The 18199-nt window shown below is 39.1% G+C and overlaps 3 protein-coding genes across 5 annotated transcripts; 2 read left to right on the top strand and 1 right to left on the bottom strand.

The window, feature by feature from the left end:
* Window positions 1-1268: 1268 nt before the first annotated feature.
* On the top strand, window positions 1269-3442 carry LOC306831609 (SH3 domain-containing kinase-binding protein 1). 2 transcript variants are annotated; one of them, XM_079355790.1, is made up of 5 exons: window positions 1269-1341; window positions 2080-2187; window positions 2384-2598; window positions 2712-2775; window positions 2919-3442. In XM_079355790.1, exons 2-5 carry the CDS (start codon window positions 2089-2091, stop codon window positions 2955-2957), a joined length of 417 nt encoding a protein of 138 aa, XP_079211916.1. In that variant the 5' UTR covers window positions 1269-1341; window positions 2080-2088; the 3' UTR covers window positions 2958-3442. The 2 variants fall into 2 exon arrangements, with proteins under 2 accessions (XP_079211916.1, XP_079211915.1); XM_079355789.1 differs by having other exon boundaries at window positions 1331-2187.
* Window positions 3372-10739, bottom strand: LOC306831607 (lipase member H-like). Of its 2 annotated transcripts, none has more exons than XM_079355786.1 (11): window positions 10463-10739; window positions 9919-10002; window positions 8413-8783; window positions 7672-7780; window positions 6376-6477; window positions 6185-6274; window positions 5928-6095; window positions 5344-5433; window positions 4578-4686; window positions 4290-4463; window positions 3372-4170 (listed from the first exon to the last, which is right to left on the bottom strand). In XM_079355786.1, the coding sequence occupies exons 2-11, from the start codon at window positions 9974-9976 to the stop codon at window positions 4086-4088; spliced, it is 1356 nt and encodes a 451-aa protein (XP_079211912.1). In that variant the 5' UTR covers window positions 9977-10002; window positions 10463-10739; the 3' UTR covers window positions 3372-4085. The 2 variants fall into 2 exon arrangements, with proteins under 2 accessions (XP_079211912.1, XP_079211913.1); XM_079355787.1 differs by lacking the exon at window positions 10463-10739 and adding an exon at window positions 10145-10357.
* On the top strand, window positions 8122-17553 carry LOC306831608 (choline-phosphate cytidylyltransferase B-like). The gene is made up of 9 exons (XM_079355788.1): window positions 8122-8146; window positions 12516-12703; window positions 14193-14292; window positions 14668-14784; window positions 15855-16006; window positions 16096-16174; window positions 16260-16402; window positions 16503-16691; window positions 17132-17553. Exons 2-9 carry the CDS (start codon window positions 12623-12625, stop codon window positions 17363-17365), a joined length of 1095 nt encoding a protein of 364 aa, XP_079211914.1. The 5' UTR covers window positions 8122-8146; window positions 12516-12622; the 3' UTR covers window positions 17366-17553.
* The last annotated feature ends 646 nt before the right edge of the window (window positions 17554-18199 follow it).

Here is an 18199-nt window from a genome sequence, read left to right as displayed (position 1 = left end):
AGAGCATGAACAGGCTTCTCCACCTACTTTGAACAAATCCTTCATTCTTGTTATACGGTATTTAAATTTCCCTTTGGATCAATGAAGAAAAAAATCTATCTCATATTTTTAAGATGGTAATATGCTGATTTTTTTATTTTTTTTTTTACCTGTTTTTGTGGTTAAACTGTCGTTCAAAGAATAAAACTACACCAAAATGTATTTCTTGTTTGTAACTTCTATCATGGAGTCAAAGTAAGCTTTCTTCTTTAGGGTCACAGGCTGAATGACTCCTGTTCTGTCAAGCGTTGGACTTTATGTGTAAAATTAGTGTAGTTGCCCTTTAAATTCATTTTATATATCAGATCTTGGACAACTGGACCCAAGTTTGTCCCTGTAAACAAAGCTCTCGCCCTTCAGCCTGTGACACCCTTCGCTCTGGCCCAGTGATATTTTGGAGCTAAGTTAAACTTAGCCCTGACAGTCCTCACTCTCCTCATCACAACATGGGGGGTGGGGGGGGGGCGTTACAATGGACGGTGTCTTCTTACCTCACATGCTGCTGTGTCTCACTGGTGGCTCCAGCCAAACAAGGTAAGTGTATGCACACGAGATCCTTAACAGACAATAATCTGGTAATTAGTTTACAATGCTTACTAATGGCTGTATAACCTATCCCTTGCCCCTCCTCCCTGTCCCCCATGCATCAGCATGTGTTGACCATTTGTTCATTGCTGTGGCATGAAACACAGCTGTCCTTACACTACCATCCAAACTTAGTGTCCCTTCATTTTGATAAGGAATTGTCTCAGTTTAAAACAGAACTTGCTCTGGTGTTATGAAGGGTACAGCTAAGAAATCAACTTTATACTATTTCTTTAATTTCTTAAAAGCATGATGTGAGATTTAAGTATGTTTTTTTCTTTGTTGACACTGACTTCAATCTGTTGTTTGTAGATGTAGATCTAAAGACTCTGCAGGTTTGTCTGTCTTTGTCTCCCTGCACTTGTATTCCTCGCTCACGCGATGGGCAGCTATAGCTCTACCCTCGTTCCTGGTAAGCCTTGACAAATATATTTTGAAACACTACCAAGCTTGAATGCTGCATGTTGAAAAGACTGAAAGTTAATGTAGGATTTAGATTCACAAAGATGTGTAGGGTAATTACAAATACAATTGCCTTATCTCTTTATAGTGATCACTGACATCTTGAATTTCTTTGAGGTGTGTGTTAATATGTCTTTCTTTCTGTCAAAGACACTGAAGAGTTTGATTCAATCGTGTCGATCGCAGAGAAGCTGAATGAGCAGGCAGCTCATGGTGCAGATGAGAGGTTAAAGTCAGAGCTGCAGACCCTGGAAAGTATATCCTTGTGATAACAGATTTATCATTCACTCAAATACAAAACTTATCTGTTAAACTTAGCTCACTGTTAGAAAAGAGTGTGTGGTCTGTTTGTGTCCTGTTTGTCCTTGGGATCAATATAACTTTTGAAGCTGCTTTAACACACACAACAAAAGCAAGACGCTTTAGCACACTCTTAAACATGGAACCTGTGGATGAATAAGTCATTTTAATAAATAACTTGGTTCATGCTGCAGCAAAATCTAATTCATCTCTTTAATAAAACATAAAAAAAAATGATAGAAGTTTCTTTTAAGGTTTATACACATTATCTCAAGTCTACTTTAACATCTATTTCTGTATTGTAATGTTAGTGACCAATGGCAAAAAAATGTACATATGCACACCCCAGAGGCAGATCAAGTGGTTACCAAGGGCAACCTGGGCCCCCCTTTAAAATTCATTGGCAACCCTAAGGCCCCCCCCCCACCCCCCCAACAAAAAAAATAAAAAATAATCTTAAACCACAGTGAGCTATTTGCCTTGTCAAAAGTGAGACCTTTAATAAAGCCAACTATTTCATGTACAATACTATTTCAAAGGATACATCTTAGTGTGTGTGTGTGTGTGTGTGTCTCGTCAGTCTTTATCGACCCCTGAGAAACCCATTAACAATTGTTTGAACAAATTAAAAAAAAAAACCTTTAAGTTTTACTCTTAAGGGGTCTCAGTTCTGAAACTATAGTTCATGACCAGGTGACACTCATGATGGAGGAGGAAAGAAAAGAGAAGAACCCAGAGCCAGATTCTCCAACACTTCAAGAACAACCTCAGGAAACAAGTTACAATAGTTCTGCACTGCCTGTAAGTGCAAAAGAAACTTTGAATGTTCATTCAAATATTGGATTTTTTTGCACTGGCAGCTAAAAACATTTAAACTTTATTTTGCTGTTGATGCTGTTTATATTTCCTGTTTTTAAGCTGCTGTAACAACAATTTTCCTCATTGGGGATCAATAAAGTTGATCCTTATTCTTAAAATACAAGTTTAATCTTCACAGGCCACAGTACCCGAGATGGTTCCCACACAGTCGTTCTCCTCTCTGCTGCCGAAGGCTCTCTCTGCTGTGTTACATCCAAAAGTGACCCCCAGCCTGAACTCTGACCCCCAGCCCAGCAGAGATCCAGTAAAGCAAACTCCACTGAACCTGGAGCAACTGCAGACAGAGCTGAGAGACCTGAGGGACCAGTTTGATCAGATGAAGAGTCAGCACAAGTACAGCTTTTTTTCCCTTTACTTTAATCTGATTTTCTCTGAACCCGACCGGCCTCAGCCTCGAGGGTCACATCCTTGTACTGTGCTCATTTAGCATTTTCCTTTTTTTCCAGCAAAGAAATTAAACTGCTGATGAACGAGCTTGATGAGGAGAAAAGGATCCGCTTGACTTTACAGGTAACGGATGAACACATTCCCTACAATGGCCTAATGACCTGATGTTATAGTTGTTTCTAATGAGACAAGCTAACAAATAAAATGAAAAAAGAATTACTAAAAAATGACATCTATGCTTTTATTTTGTATTTCTTTTGTTTTAGATGGAGATTCAACGCATGAAGAAGCACATGTCTAAATAAAGAAACTCACCATCAACAAAGAAGACTCGACTGGATTCGACAAGATGAACTCCTGTTGTACAAATATCTTTACAAATGGTATATTTTTCTAAACGTTGATAAGACTTCCTGCTTCTTTTTGATGACATCTTGACGTCATTATGGATTTTTGTCCCGACTGTCAAACAGACAGGTCAGGAGGACTGCATGTTTTTCCTGAGTTATCCCCAGCAGTACAAAAGTGAGAGTCAGCAGATGATCTGCAGTCTTGTGGACTGTAATTTGTTAATGATAATGTCTTTATAATGGCTGTGATTAGTTCATGATCATGTGATATTTGAGGCTTTTAGTGTATTTCAACACACAACAGGTTGACGTTTGATTGTCTTCTTATTGTTGACGTGATCGTTGTGAGCTTGTTAAAGATTTGAGCCATTGTTGAGATGAGGTTTTATTAATAACAAATAACGAATTCAAATATACAAATAAATATATTTTTGAAAAGCCTTGTTTGATGGAGGAAGCTTAAACAGAGAAGCTCTGAGAACAGAGTGCACGACCTTCTTTAGAGAGAAAGTCACCTTTCAAACTAACAGAAGGTGAATATTTGTTGGCTACAATTTCAGTCTTGAAGTGAAATTTGAGACAGAAATATGTTTAGCCTATAGCATACATCGTCCTCTCAGTCTTTCTAAACTGGGACCTGTAAAAATGTAAAGACTGAAAACAGCAAAGACCGAAAAAATGTTCTTTTAAAACCTAACACTGTTGATCTAGTGATCCAAAACGATCACTGATTTTCAAAGTCAGCATATCTCATTTAGAATCATTCATTTTCAAAACATGTATTAAAAAATAATTTCCCCTCCACGTAAAATGCAGATAAATTCCCTTTTTGGGCAACATTTATCATAGAGACACAAACAATTACATAAACATACATATTCCCTCTTAAACACATGTACATCATAAAGCATTTCATTGATTAATCTGATCATAAATGATCACATTGCTGCCATGTCTGTACATTTGATACACTGTGTTTGCAGTCTGTGTTGCTCAGACACAATCCTGGAGGGTCCGAGGAGCCAGCTGAGTCTTTTAAAGTAGAAGAAATGTTTCTTTTTCCACTTTGTGTCTGATTCAGCCTCAGAAATTGGATTCTTCACAGGGAATCGGCCTAAACGTGACCTCTTTATTCTCCTTAAGAAGGATGTCGTATCGACAGAGAGACCTGTGAGGGACAAAATCAAAATTACTTTAAATCTAAAGCTGGGATCAGTCACACAGAAAACGGCTTTAAAGGGTGTGTTAAATATATCTAAGGACATTAAAAATCCACTCGCTGCGTACCTCTCATTACGTTCCAGATGTGTGAGACGGATTCGGAGAACTCGGAGCTTATATTTAGGCTTGAACACATTCCCCGTCGAGAAGGTGAGAGACACTTTTTTCACCAAACTAACGTCTTTGTCAAAATGAGCAAATAACCTGGTCTCTGTGAACTTCTTGAACTTTGTTGCTGTACTAAAAGTAAAAGTGAAACACATGTTAGTTTGAGACAGCATGCATAACCACGGGACAAAAAGAAGTCGAGGTGAAATGTTTGCTTCAAAAAGGAGTAGCTGAGTGAACTCTTACTGGTCGATGGTTGCCACAGCTTCTTCACCGTTACCGTGAAGTTTGATAGTAATGTATCCCCAGCGCACCTCCTCATTCCATATCATCACATCCACCCTGTAGTTTGTCACTGCAAGAACATTAAATACAGTTTTGTAAAGAAGTAATGTATAATCACCAGCTTCAAGTTAACTGACAAGTTCTTCTCGAGCTGATAAAAGACGACTTCACCTACAAACACCAACGTCAACTTTTTGGCTCAATTAAACCTCATAAATTTTTAATTTGAGATAAAAGGTAGAAACAAGCGATGCATTTGTTTAAAAATGTAGAGGACTCAGGTGCTCTTCAAGAACAGGGGGCAGAAGTCGAATAGCTTAAGAATAACCCCCCCAAAAACGAGATGGTTCACCTCGAGGGGCTATCCATCAATAAACAACATTTCTCTGTATCAATGACTGTCCAGATTACACTGGACTGACTCTCACTTTCGACTGCCTTTTCTTCATGATGAACTATGCAACCAGGACAGTCCCTCATTTATAAGGCACTTTAGATGAAGTTGGACTAAAGTAAAATGTAAGTCTTTTATTAAACTCTTCTTTCACTTGTGTCGGCAGGTGGTCGCCCTTTCTGTTTTCCCTTAAACAATACTAAAAATGATGACTATCATACTGTCAAGCTATACATTTAATGAAAAAGGCCTCTGGTATAACGTCTTTTATGAACTGTAGAAATAAAACTAGTTAAAGGGGTTATGAAGAAAATGTTTGTGATGATTACTTACTGCAGTAAGGAGAAACTCCATTAGTGGTGAAGTAGGTTTTAGTTTGGCGCAGCTTTAACAAGACGTCTTTCCACTTCGTCACATCGTAACCTGGATATGAGTGAAACAGACACAAAGGGGTACAGGATTCATTTTGAAGGATTTTTACACACATTTTTATCTACTGTTCTTTGAGATTTATGTCACTGAGATTTTTGTCTACAGACCCTTTCACACATGCGAAAAATGGCTGAAAATGTCCAGAAATTGTAAAAGGAAACTGGCACATTTTCTATGTGACCAAGTCAAATGTTCACAAAAAGGTGTGATAAGCTGATGTGTTAAAGAAGCAGGTAACATTCAGCAAAAGCAAATGGGCCGGTTTATTGATCACATCCATTGCAAAACCACTGGGATCTTTGAGCACATAATAAAAAAGCTGAAATTTGCGCAAATCCAATTTTGCAGCTTTCTTATCAAGGCAAAAACTATCATCATAGTGTTGAACTCTGTTGCCATCTTAGTGTGCTTGCAAAAATGATTGGAATAAGCCCGAGACGTCACTTAAAAAGAGTATTTGCTTAAGGTGCGATATATTCACAAACCAAAAACGGGGCATCCGGCAGCACCAAAGCGCTCACAGCTCAGGCACTCCCCATCCAGAAAGTCTTTGTATGAGGAGCAGGGAAAAACCCGGCTGGTACAGGTCCGGTTCAAAGAGTCCAGGAAAAGGAACACTGACCTCTGGTGGTCACATTTAAAATAGGAGCCACCTGCACAGAAAGAAATCCAAACATGTAGATGTATTAGCTAATCATTTTCCAGAAAGAAGGTCTGTGTTCTTAAGTTTAAAAGTCTTTACCAGATAATATTGTCCTTGGGCAGTCAGGTTGGTCAGTTCCACCATTAGCATAGAAATCAATGTGACCAAGAGGCTCTCTGAAGCCCAGAGCTGTGAACAGGCAGCACAGCACAAAGATAAAGAGACATGTTATTCATTTAAAACATCTGTACACTTTAAAATAGCTAATATAGATGTCCACTTGAACTCACCATCTATGTCTGTGTGCAGCACATCCACAAACACGGCGTCTGTGGAGTCCAGGCGTTCGTCTTGAGAGGTGCCGGTGAACTGAGGCCCAGCAGGATCCAGAGCTGCAAACATCAGAACACGTCAGTGGAGCTTCTACTTTATTACAAACATAAGCTGACTGTTGAGCTTTTACACATTGAAAATGTTGTTTTATTGTAAATATTTTTACTACATTTTTCTTTCACAGAAGCATTTTGATGGCAACATGTCAGGTGTGTGCTGTTTTATGTATTGGTGTTTCCTTTTCTATTTCAGTGTTTATATCGTCCTGTCCAGCAGTGCTGAGCTAAATATCTGTTGTTCTGTCTTCTCTCTACAAACCCGACACGGAGGCTGCAGGTTGACTGTTTGAATCTTTCATAGTGACTCCGGCCCAGACGACAAAACCTCAAACAAAATCCTTTATACATGCAGAGATGATTCCGCTCTGTTAAATATTTCTCAACATGTCTCGGAATAAGGTTCATTTAAGTGTCACAACACTCATAAAAACTCCTTGATAAGCGTCTTGATTGAAACTGTAAAGTTTATAACCTGACGATGAAAATGTTTGTCCCTGCCTCAGGTTGTGTAACCATATAAACAATCAGATCAGATCTCCACACATATCCTTACATGCTTGCTTCTTTGTATGTGGTTTAAATGACCGTACGCTCAGAGCTGCTTTACCATTGGAGGGTGAAGAAACAGATTTGGGGAAATTCATTTAGTAGAACTTAATTTATTTGGATGTATTAAAGCTTTTTGGCATTAAACTCCGACAATGTTTACGGCCAGAGTAGAGGGCATTAGCCTGTTCTGAATCTGTTCTCTATTATATTGAGACTGTATCTCCACTTCATATTCCAGATAGTCTCTTTACTCAGAGAACTATGGTTACACCTTGTAACCTGCGATTATTTACTTTGAACAGTCACTTCACGCTGATAGTTATCAGCTTGTGAAGAGGCTTTTATCAGTGATTGGATGCACCTGTGGAGTAAACCACATTCAGAGGGACTCAGCATGTCTCACTTTGCACTGAAAGTCTCACTTTGCTCTGCTTGACAAATTTCTTTTCAGCCCAACTAGGATTCAATAATAACAGTCTTCATTCAGTGTTTTCTTCCTTACTGTTTCTCACCTTGGAGCTCTCTTTAGATGCTCTGTGAATTACTTTAACCCTAATAAGGATTCGAAGAATGTTTCTAAGAGTTTCCTTATAATTTATTTTTTGTATATGTAATATGGCCCCTGATACTTTAACTGAATCTTACCTGTAATTCTTCCAACTGACCCCATCAAGTTAGCGCCCACAAATCCTGATACATGAGCCCCGAGGCTGATCCCGATCATGTGGATGGAGCTCAGATTGGCACCTTGTTTCTGAAAGAAGACATTATAGTCTTGTTACAAATAACACAGGCACTATCCAGTGGAGGTGGGACAAAATATTGACACGTCAGTATATCCTCAACCTGACTCGTGTGATTCAACTCATTTGTGACAAATATCAATAATTTGATTGTTTAAAAAAACTAAAAACAAAACAACACAGCACCCCGGAGAAATTTGAGTCACTTCTTCATGGCTCCTCATGGTGGGGCTTTCCACATGAATGAGGGTTGAATGAACAGATCAGATAAATGAGCAAAGAAGAAGTTGACCATGTGATGAAAGAAGAAGAGGAAGACAGCAGTATAATGTGGGGACAACGGTGAAAAGACTGTAAAGGATGAAGCATTAAAAGAGGTAAAAACTGACACCACATTTTAGTGGATAAATATTTGAATCCTGTGCTTTATCTTCTTTGGGCCATTTTGTATTCTGTAGTTAATCAAGTGTTGTGACATGTCATATCATCCTCTTGCAATTCAGAATCACTATGCCTGATATTATATATCGTATCTGTCATCTTGTTTAATATGAACATATTGTATATATCATGAAATACACTGCCCCTCCTATCTCTCCAGGCACAGCAGGGATGGTCATGAGTAGGTTCAGGTTAGTCTTACCTGCATCAGTTCAACGAAAGCAGTGAGGTTGTCCGCCGCCTTGTGTGTGTTCTCCACTGCCTTGAAATAATTCACATTAGCGGCTCCGTGGTTCCAGTCCACCACTATCAGATTAATGTCCTCCCTCTGCAGCAGCATGTCACACAATGTCCCCAACCACATTGGTGGAGACCCCGTGGGTCGATATCCGTGAATGATAAAGGTGGTGGGCTTGGAAAGGTTGAACTGAGGCTGGGCGGTCAGGTTGGTGTGGGACAGGAGTCTTCCACAAGTGGCATTTTCCCTGGTGAACAGCAGCAGCCTGATTTTGAGGCTCGTTCCGATGATTGCGTGAGCGAGATCAAGGTCTGTGAATTCATCACAACTCTGAGCTGGAAGTGATGGTGAGGAAAAAAGAAGGATGAGACAAATAGGTGTGTTTTGGTAGGAGAGAGAGAGAAAAAAGCCACATATAAGACATTACAACTGGGGCTATGACAGCTCGAACGTAGAGAGGCTCGAGTCCTCGAGGCAGGATGTCAGGGTTCAAAAACATTCTTTAAGAACGGTTTCATAAGCTTAAATGTTTGGTGTTGGGTCACCTGCAGTTTCTGCCAGCGTTGATGACATTATACTTCCATATGAGTCAGAGTGAAAGTATTTAGCACTGCTACATTCAGACTGTTTCAAACGCAGCTTCGCCCACTACAAGAACACATTATGAACACGTTTGACTGGGAAAACAGATGATTTAGCAATCTTATGAGTTGCTAAATCATCTGAGTGAAACCAACATACACGCTTTAACCCTGATAGCAGTCCGTCAACCCTTAATGCAAAATGTAGACACTTCAAATCAGCGAATCACTGACACATCATGATACAACTTACAGAAAGGAGTAGCTATGTTTATGGACAAGCCAATTGTTCTGTTATCACCTCCTTGTATGGAGCTGTCACGAACGCATGCACTTGTAATGAGTGATGTCTAAGGAAGACGTCATGTTGGGTGTGTGTCATTTTTCTCTGAAGCGTAATAATAAAAATAACTCAGCCGGTAAAAGTTAGATCTCTGTGTGTCAATCACAGAAATAACTGAGAAACAATTTACAGTAAGGAATGAGTTAAAAAGCCCACTGAGGAATCTTTAAAATGATTTTTAGTTGAATCTTTTCTTGCTGTTCAGCTCACAAATTAACTTATAAATTGAGTTCCTCTCTGATAATCAGTTTTTGTTTGGAGTTTCTTGCCCCTAACTTAATTCTTTAAAATTCAATTGCATAATAGTATCATGACTCCGTCAGCTGAGACGCCTGTATGTGTTTAAGAAGTGTCAGTGGCTTTTTTCGAACCACGCTGAAGGCTGTTTGTTCAGATGTGTTAGATTTCCCACAAAATTTCAGTTCCTCAAATGTTGCTTGACGAAGCTTTTTCTCAGGAGAACAGCAGCTACACACTTACTGACAGCAGTGACTGTGTCAGCGTTTGTGTACATGCAGTTTTGAGAGTGTTAAGATTCAGGCTTACCTTTACATATGTGAACAGTTATCAGTGGGAGGAGTGCTAGATATTGCCACAGGAACATGCTTCACACCAGCGCGTGGAAATAATCTGTAAGCAGAGTTACCAGAGAGAGGACATTTCAGAAAATGACATCAGTCTGAATTAATTTCCTTCCAATCACATGTTCAACAGCACAACATTGACCCTCTGGACAAAAAGAAAGAAAAGAAGCAGTTTCTCTCCCACTTACCTTCCAGTGCGATGAACCCCTGTTGTGAATATGTGGGGAAAAAACTCTTCCAATTTTAGTGCCATTTAGGAAACATGCAGGCTGAAAATCTGATTCTCGCTCCACCCACAAGCAGTAATCCCAACCAATGACATGGGGATTATAAGTGAAACTGAAATCTGCAGAAATCGGCTGGACTAAACTCTCCTGTTACAGGAGACTCCTCATGTTTACTGACTGGAACATGTTCAGTTTTTTTGTTTTTTTTTGTTGGCATATTAAACCTAACAAATGACAAAAGCAAAGTACGACACGTCTTCAGTGTGATCAGAGCCTCACCTTTGTTGAAGTAGATGTTTTTGTCAAAAGTCCACAATGTAACAGGTGGTCTGGTGTTTGTGACGCCACATATTTAGTCAGTGTTCACTTCAGGAAGTCACGGGAGGAATAGACAAGCAGTCCTTCCACCCTGCACACTCTCAGCAGGATAGCCCCACCCCTTGCCCCAGGTCATTGTGTTCACAGGTGAAACATTCCTGTGAAGTCGCTCCTGATTCCAGTCTTCTCCGACCGGTTCTTCAACCGTTTTCCCTTTCCATGAAACTTGACTTGAATAACAACCTGGGACCTTATTTTGGTCAAGTGCAAAGAAACCATGCGAAAGTGAAACATTTGAAGGTCTTATGAGCATTTCCAAGAATTGTTTGGTTTTGCAGAAAATAAAACAAGATTACAATTCAGTCAGGCTCTGTAACAGACCTAAACATTAGGAACCGTTAAACCACACAAACAACCTTTTCCAGAGGAAGACAGTCCGATTGTTGTGTGAGCGAGGGGAAACTGAAGACAGGATTCAATTTCAGTTTTACTGACCGATCTACGAGGACATAAGGAATGTTCTTCCATTGACGTTTATGTCTTTTGATGGGAGGATTATGAAAAACTTCAGTTGTCTTTTAGATGAGGAACCTACAAACAACAGATTTAATCTACAAAGCATGCTGGGAGAAAAGACAGTACACACAGTTTAAGACTGAACTGTGACAGGAACATGCAACTCTGTAATGTTAGGAAAGTGTTACTCTAAAGCACTGCAACTGAATTTTCAAACTGACTCTAAAAATCAACAATTCTGACTAACAGGAATCTTGTTTGCAGGTATTTGCTCATTGACCCATAAAGTAGTAGACAGTTTCAAAATTTGACCTGAGGGTGGCACTGATGACACTATAAATGAGCTTTTATTATGGAGAGGGGCATGCATGTAAGTGGCCCATTTCATGACCATTGATCCAATCCTTGACCTTTGCCCAGAATAAAAAAAAAACATCAGGAGGAGTAAGAGGAAAAGTCAAGTGTGTTTTGAATCACACATGGGCCGACAAAATGAGTAACATCAAACATTAAAGCAACACACCAGCACAACTTTAGCTGTTAGTGGCTTATGCTCCTTAAAGTTTATTTCTGAATAAAAACAAAGTGCTCTTGCATTTAACGTGTTCTATGTTTTCAAGAAAATCAATGTGGTGGAATTTCTGAAATGAATGTGTAATGTTAATTCACTGTTGCTGATGTCAGACAGTTCAGCTTTGTGTAGAAACCGAGGACAGCTTGGAGAGTCTCATCAGTTCTTCCTGATATCTGCAAGGATGTTCGGGAAAACTTGTTGTTTGCTCCAAGACGTCACATATTATTGCAAGTGGGTCATTGTGACACGACCCTGGTTAGTGATAATATCTTTTTGAATATATGCAGAGTCTTTGGAAGTGTCCAGTTGTGTTCGAGCATCACACTGTGTATTAAGTCTTGATAATTTCCTCGACAATCAGTACAACACGCTTTTTGTCATTTTCTTCAGTATGTCCTCCTCCAGTCAAACTGCCTTCACACTGCTCCATTGTAAAGCACCTCTTTAGTAAAGTAGGTGGCATCAGAAGCTGGATTTACTAACCAGCAAGCAGGGCATGCCAGCCATTGATTTCAATATGTACATGAACTGTTGCACTAACGGAAATTACATAATCTGCAGCATAGCTCTGAGGGTGACAGCTTTGTGAAATGTCTGAACGTGCTTTTGTGTTTGCTTCCAAAGGCTGAAAGTATAACACCTCGTGTCACCTACATAAATGACCTTTTCACATTTCTTAGTTAATATGATTTACTGTTAGAAGCCTCTACTCTCATGAGAAATATTCAGTTTTTACATTTACTTCTTCTAACATGACTTGCACGTGTAGATTTTAGAGATAACTTAAATTAACAGTTCAAACTATTTTAACTAAAGCTTCCTTGTATCTTAGAAGAGGTCCAATCGATGACCAGACAATCTACATGAGTGAATACGATTACCACAGTGGCTTGAACTTTGCTCACTACGTTCTGCCGTCATCAGGGTCAGGCAGTCTGATGGGATGTATACTTACAAACACACTCGGCGTTAGAGATCGCAGGCAGGTGCTGCAGTGTTGTTAGAAGACGGGAAAGCAGAACATCTATAGGATGGCTGGACGGAGACGAGGCCGAGGCAGCAACGCTCAGCAGCAACAGGCTCCTCAGAGGCAGAGAGGAGGCACCCGCAGGGTGAGTCCGGCTCTGTTACATGAGTTTATTCCCCACAATGAATTTATTCTTTTTAAACCTTTTTTGTGAAGGTATCGGAGAAGTCTGTCAGACTTTCATGTTGTTTTTATAACTCTCCTTCTAGTTGTTGGATTTGTCTCTGGGAGTGGAAAGTTACACAATGCAGTCATGAATCATGTCTTTCATAGAGAACAATTTTTAATCTCAGAATAAATTAACCACAAATTAAAACTTTCTTAGCTTTGAGTTCATGTTGTGAATCTTAGAAATAATTGTTCATGTTGAGCACATAAGATGCAGGTTCATATTTCATACACTGTTTGCTTATTTTGAACACGTTTGAAACTGTGTGTACCGTCTGCTGACTTTGTGTGTGGGTGTAAAGTGGGAAATAAAGGGTTAACAGTGAGGTCTAAGAGAGGAAATGTCAACGAAGCATGGAACAACACACAAACAAATCTTCATTCACAGATATTGATCTCTTTCAGATACAATTGAAGCATTTAAACTTGATGAGCTTATATTGTGTGACAGTCAAAGAACCCACAGACATTTGTACATTTTCAGAGTTCAAAGGATATCTTGCATCACAGCAGATAAAGCTGTGTATTTCTATGTACACACAACACAAAGTCCATTACATGCTGAGACGCTGATGTCTTCAGAGCGCTGACATTATTTTCATCAGTGCTGAAGATATAATCAAACCTTATCTGGCTTTGATAATAATTTTCCCATCATGCTAAATCCAGGGAGGAGTTCCAATCTGCAAAACACTTTCAGTTTAATCCAATGTGGCAGACTTTTTTTTTTTTTTTTTTAATTATGTGAAACAGCCACCTACACACAAGACAATGTGTGTCTTCTCTTTGAATGTCTGCTTCTTCTATTTTGTTTCATGTATTTTCTTCTTCATTCATTATGTCTCTGACATTAATGCAGTTTTTTTTTGTTTTATTTTTTTTTACTTTGTTTAAGTGATAGATTTAATAAAGACAGAGTGCCAATAAAAACACAGAGTCAGAATCAGCTTTATTGACCAGGTATGTTTAACACACTTTAACTTTGGTAGACTGTGCTCTCTCTGTACAATGTAAACATTAAATAATAACAATTATTAAAAAAACAATAATTAAAGACTAATATGTACAAGACTAAATAAGAGCTCGCTCTGTTCAAAAATAAACCTATAATCGCTCTGTTATTTTTACAGTGTTTCAATTCCCCATTCTGTTACAACGCTGCTGTTGTATGATGTCTTGCTGGATTGATTTACCTCCAACACTAAATAAATGCACATTAGGTAAAACTTTCTTATTGTGCCAAGGAGTGTACTGAAGCTTTTATGTTACCTTGAATGTTTCCTGTCACGAAACACTTGCTGAATAGAATTAAACAATGGTTCGAGAAGATTGACTGAGGGAATAAATCAAGATGTGATCAAATATAACATGTTATCTTTTATTTGTCTTATTGTCTCTATGTTCAGGCTCTGAAGGAGCCGGCTCCTTTCGCCAAGTCGGCGGGCTGTGAATCAGAGGTTCCTCACGATAAGTTGACCATCGCACAAGCAAGGAGGGGAACTCCAGGTCTGAATCATTTTTTTTATTTTTTCTGGTTATGTCGACGAATGGCAGAACATGAACAAGGGGAGAGCGTGGGAGAATTATTAACTGCAGCTTCTTAGTATGAGCTGATATCAGCTGTAAAAAAGTGATTCAAGTATCAGTTCAAAGTTTCTTTATTGCTACTCATTAGTCTGATTATGTGGTTGCTATTATTATTATTATTATTATTATTGCTTCTCCAGGAATGTGTGACGTCATTGAAACCAAACATTCAGCAACACTATAAAAGCTTATCAGATCTTTTCTTAAGCCTCAATATATCATATTATAACATCTCTGTAAACAACAACGCTGTGGTTTTGTGAAACACATGTTCTCTTATTTCTTATCTTGCAGCTCATCGCCCCGTGCGAGTCTACGCAGATGGGATATTTGATCTTTTCCATTCAGGCCATGCTCGAGCTCTAATGCAAGCCAAGAATGTGTTCCCAAACACACACCTGATAGTAGGAGGTAAAATGTAGATCTCACTCGCAAACTAGAAACACAACAGAAAAGTTGGATTGTGTTTGAATTTAAAAAAAAAAGCAATCATGAGTTGAACATGAATACTAATTTGAAAGTTACCCTGAAACTGACGTACTAATGATGTGCAGTTCAAGTGAACTGATCTTCTAATAATACAAACACACCATATACTGTGGGCAATGCTTTCCAGGGCAGTCTCTTTCTGTTTATTAGGGGTGGGACAAAATCTTGATTAGGACGATGTAGCGTAGACCTGAATGTGATACAATGTGCTACCACATATCCATATTTTGACTGAATGAAAATCAAACTGTCTCCATTAGCATATTTAGCTAATCGACTCTTCACTTAATGAAAAAAGAAGAAGTTGACCGTGGGATAAAAGAAAAAGAAGAAGATAGCTGAAGGATAAAGTTAGACAGCAGAAAAAAAGAGGTTATATAGGATGAAATGTGACTAGAGGAGAAACTGCAGTTTACAGAGAATGAATAAATCCGGCACTTCACTTATTTAGGGGCATTTTAGTGTTTTTGCTGAAAAAGTTGAGATGAGTTTGGCATGGCATCTTGAGTTATTTTTTGTGATTCTTTATTAATTCAATTCGCTAATTCAAAGCCAATAGTGCTAAAGCTATAGGACACAAACACACTGATGGCCCTTTAGCTCCAGTATTGTAACTACATTTAAGGGCTTGGTCCATAGGGCAACTGGACATGGTTGGAGATCTTGAAGACGTTTCACCTCTCACATGAAAGTCGTTAGCTGAGCTTCGAGTCGTGAACACCCCCGGTCCTCTGTGGGTCACAAAGGTGGGACTGGGCTGTTATGAGAGAGAATTCAAAACAGCATTGTAGGCGGGTGAAAGATGGTGTCTCGGAGCACGACCCCGGATGAATGATGGGTTTTTTTCTGCCTTATCATAGATGACTTCTTTAAAACTCCCTACAAACCAACATTCATAGCCCAGTGGTCTACATACAAGGCTATTTTATTCCATATTAACTCAGACTAAATCATGCCTGAATAACAGGCCCGCTCTGTCTCTGTGTCCTCAGTCTGCAGTGATGAACTCACTCACAAGTTTAAAGGCTATACAGTGATGACAGAGGATGAACGCTACGACGCTCTTACGCACTGTCGCTATGTCGATGAGGTGGTGCGGGACGCTCCTTGGACGCTTACCACAGAGTTCCTAAAGAAACACAAGGTCAAAGGTCACACACTCACTCGGCATTTAGCTTTTTTTCTGATATCTGGAGTTCCATAAATCTGAACACTGAAATGTTAAACTCACAGATCGACTTTGTGGCCCACGATGATATCCCCTACACTTCTGCTGGATCAGAGGACGTTTACAAACATATCAAGGAAGCAGGTGAAGATGTCAATGATCATGCAAATATTGAATATAAGGTTTGTCATTTTAGTGAGTTCATGATCATTTATGCTCTTATTGTCAGGGATGTTTGTGGCCACTCAGAGGACAGAAGGCATCTCCACATCTGATCTGATCACCCGCATTGTTCGAGACTATGACATCTATGTCCGACGCAACCTGCAGAGAGGCTACACGGCCAGAGAACTCAACGTTGGATTCATTAATGTCAGTAAACATTATCTTGCACCCGTGTGAAAATCAAAGAATGCTCATAAACACACAGAGTAATTTGCTGATGGCCACTTGCTTTGTCTTTTACCAACAGGACAAGAAGTACCGACTCCAAAACCAGGTGGACAAAATGAAAGAGACAGTCCGTACAGTGGAGGAAAAGTCCAAACACTTTGTTTACAGAGTGGAAGAGAAGAGTCAGGACCTGATCCATAAGTGGGAAGAAAAGTCCCGAGAATTCATTGGAAACTTTTTAGAGCTTTTTGGACCTGATGGAGCCTGGGCAAGTTTACCTTTGAATTTACATTCATACATTAATCACACTTTAACAGTTGTAGAACCTTTTAATCTGAGGTCATAGTTGTGTATTAAAATTATTATTTGGATAAGTAAGAATTCATGTCTTGAAGTATTGCCATCATGGAGTTGCCAGTAAAGAAAGCGTATATACCTCTGACATCTAAAGGAAACACATCTGCACAGGGGTACATGGTGAAGATATTGGTAGAGGGAAATTTGGTTGATGTTTCCCCAACACACCTTTTCTTAGTTATTTATAACTCAGGCACATGACTTACACCTTGGAAAAGTTTAACTGATGGTATTCACGTTCAGACATAATTTATGTTCTGGTGTGTGTGTGTGAATATCAGTATACTATAGTGTCAGAGGGGATCAGAGACTCTTCCTCATTAAATAACTTAGTTTGTGTGTCTTGTTCAGCATGCGATCCAGGAGCGGAGCGGCCGTATGCTGCAGGCCCTGTCACCTTACTCCTCACCCCGTGGTTCCCCGAGCAGCAGTCCCACCAGAAGACGTTCAGTTTCTCCTGACTCCGCCTCTGCTTCGAACTCCTCATCCCCATCCTCTCTCTCACCTCCTTCTTCTCCATCTTCACCCTCTTCTCATAAAAAGAGGACCAGGGCATCTCGCAAAGCTGCCTCCACGAAAAACTGATATCATGTTTTGATCAGTTTTTTTTAAGACTATATTCAAGTCATAAATGACGTAAGGAGGCTGTAGGCTATTGATGAAAATGAAAAGGGGAGTGCTTTATTGTTTGTGAGTGAAATATCTGAAAAGAAGATGTGCTTAATTGAGAAACAATAATAATATATATTTATCAATACAGAGATGAACACTCACATTTTGCTTGGATGAAATCTTTGTCTTGTAATTTGTTACTTTGTTTAGGGGATGTTGAGCAACATCACATTACACATAAATAAACAATTCAAAAGGAAGTACTTTATTAAAGGTGAAGTGTGAAATGATGTATATAATGTTTCTTCACATAAAAGAAGGAAGATGAGTTCAATCCAGTAATAAAAAAAATATATATTTATCAATACAGACGGACATTAAAATGTTGGTTGGATCAAATATTTGTCTTTTTATTTGTTACTTTTTACAGGTGAACGCAGAACCATCCTGCTCCTAAGCTTCATAGAGCTTTTTAGCCATTGTTTAGCTTAAAATATCAGACACTGGCAAAGTTACGAACTGATGGCAAAACGTTTGCAACTAAAGTCAGATGGTAGAGACATAGCTAAAAAGAGAAGAAATATTTGACTCACGTAAATTAAGCAACATAGACTTGAATATATTGGCTATAATGTTTACATGTTAGACATAAGCTGGCTATATTAATGGTGACCAGATCTCCCAGTTTGTTTTGAAATGTGTGTCCAGAGTCGAAACCATTAGCTGGAACCTGTTATCGGCCTACCTTAAGATGTACCAATAATAATAATAATAATACAAATGGTGTTCTTTGGTTATTGGTAAATG

Source organism: Symphodus melops, assembly GCF_947650265.1.
Source record: "Symphodus melops genome assembly, chromosome: 11".
NCBI classification, from domain to species: Eukaryota; Metazoa; Chordata; class Actinopteri; order Labriformes; family Labridae; genus Symphodus; species Symphodus melops.
The sequence above is the reverse complement of the archived record's forward strand: the minus strand, read 5'-3'. Positions and strand labels throughout refer to the sequence as shown.

Bases quoted from the DNA above. Each gene is read 5' to 3' on its own strand.
- LOC306831609 (XM_079355790.1), top strand. From the start codon at position 2,089: ATGATGGAGGAGGAAAGAAAAGAGAAGAACCCAGAGCCAGATTCTCCA. The intron at 2,599-2,711 runs GTACAGCTTTTT...CTTTTTTTCCAG, and splicing joins CAGATGAAGAGTCAGCACAA to CAAAGAAATTAAACTGCTGA. The intron at 2,776-2,918 runs GTAACGGATGAA...CTTTTGTTTTAG, and splicing joins GGATCCGCTTGACTTTACAG to ATGGAGATTCAACGCATGAA.
- LOC306831607 (XM_079355786.1), bottom strand. From the start codon at position 9,976: ATGTTCCTGTGGCAATATCTAGCACTCCTCCCACTGATAACTGTTCAC. The intron at 5,434-5,927 runs GTTTGTGAATAT...ACTCATATCCAG, and splicing joins TGCCGGATGCCCCGTTTTTG to GTTACGATGTGACGAAGTGG. The intron at 4,687-5,343 runs GTAAGTAATCAT...ATGTTCTTGCAG, and splicing joins TGGAGTTTCTCCTTACTGCA to TGACAAACTACAGGGTGGAT.
- LOC306831608 (XM_079355788.1), top strand. From the start codon at position 12,623: ATGGCTGGACGGAGACGAGGCCGAGGCAGCAACGCTCAGCAGCAACAG. The intron at 16,007-16,095 runs GTCAAAGGTCAC...TTAAACTCACAG, and splicing joins AGTTCCTAAAGAAACACAAG to ATCGACTTTGTGGCCCACGA. The intron at 16,175-16,259 runs GTGAAGATGTCA...TCTTATTGTCAG, and splicing joins CAAACATATCAAGGAAGCAG to GGATGTTTGTGGCCACTCAG.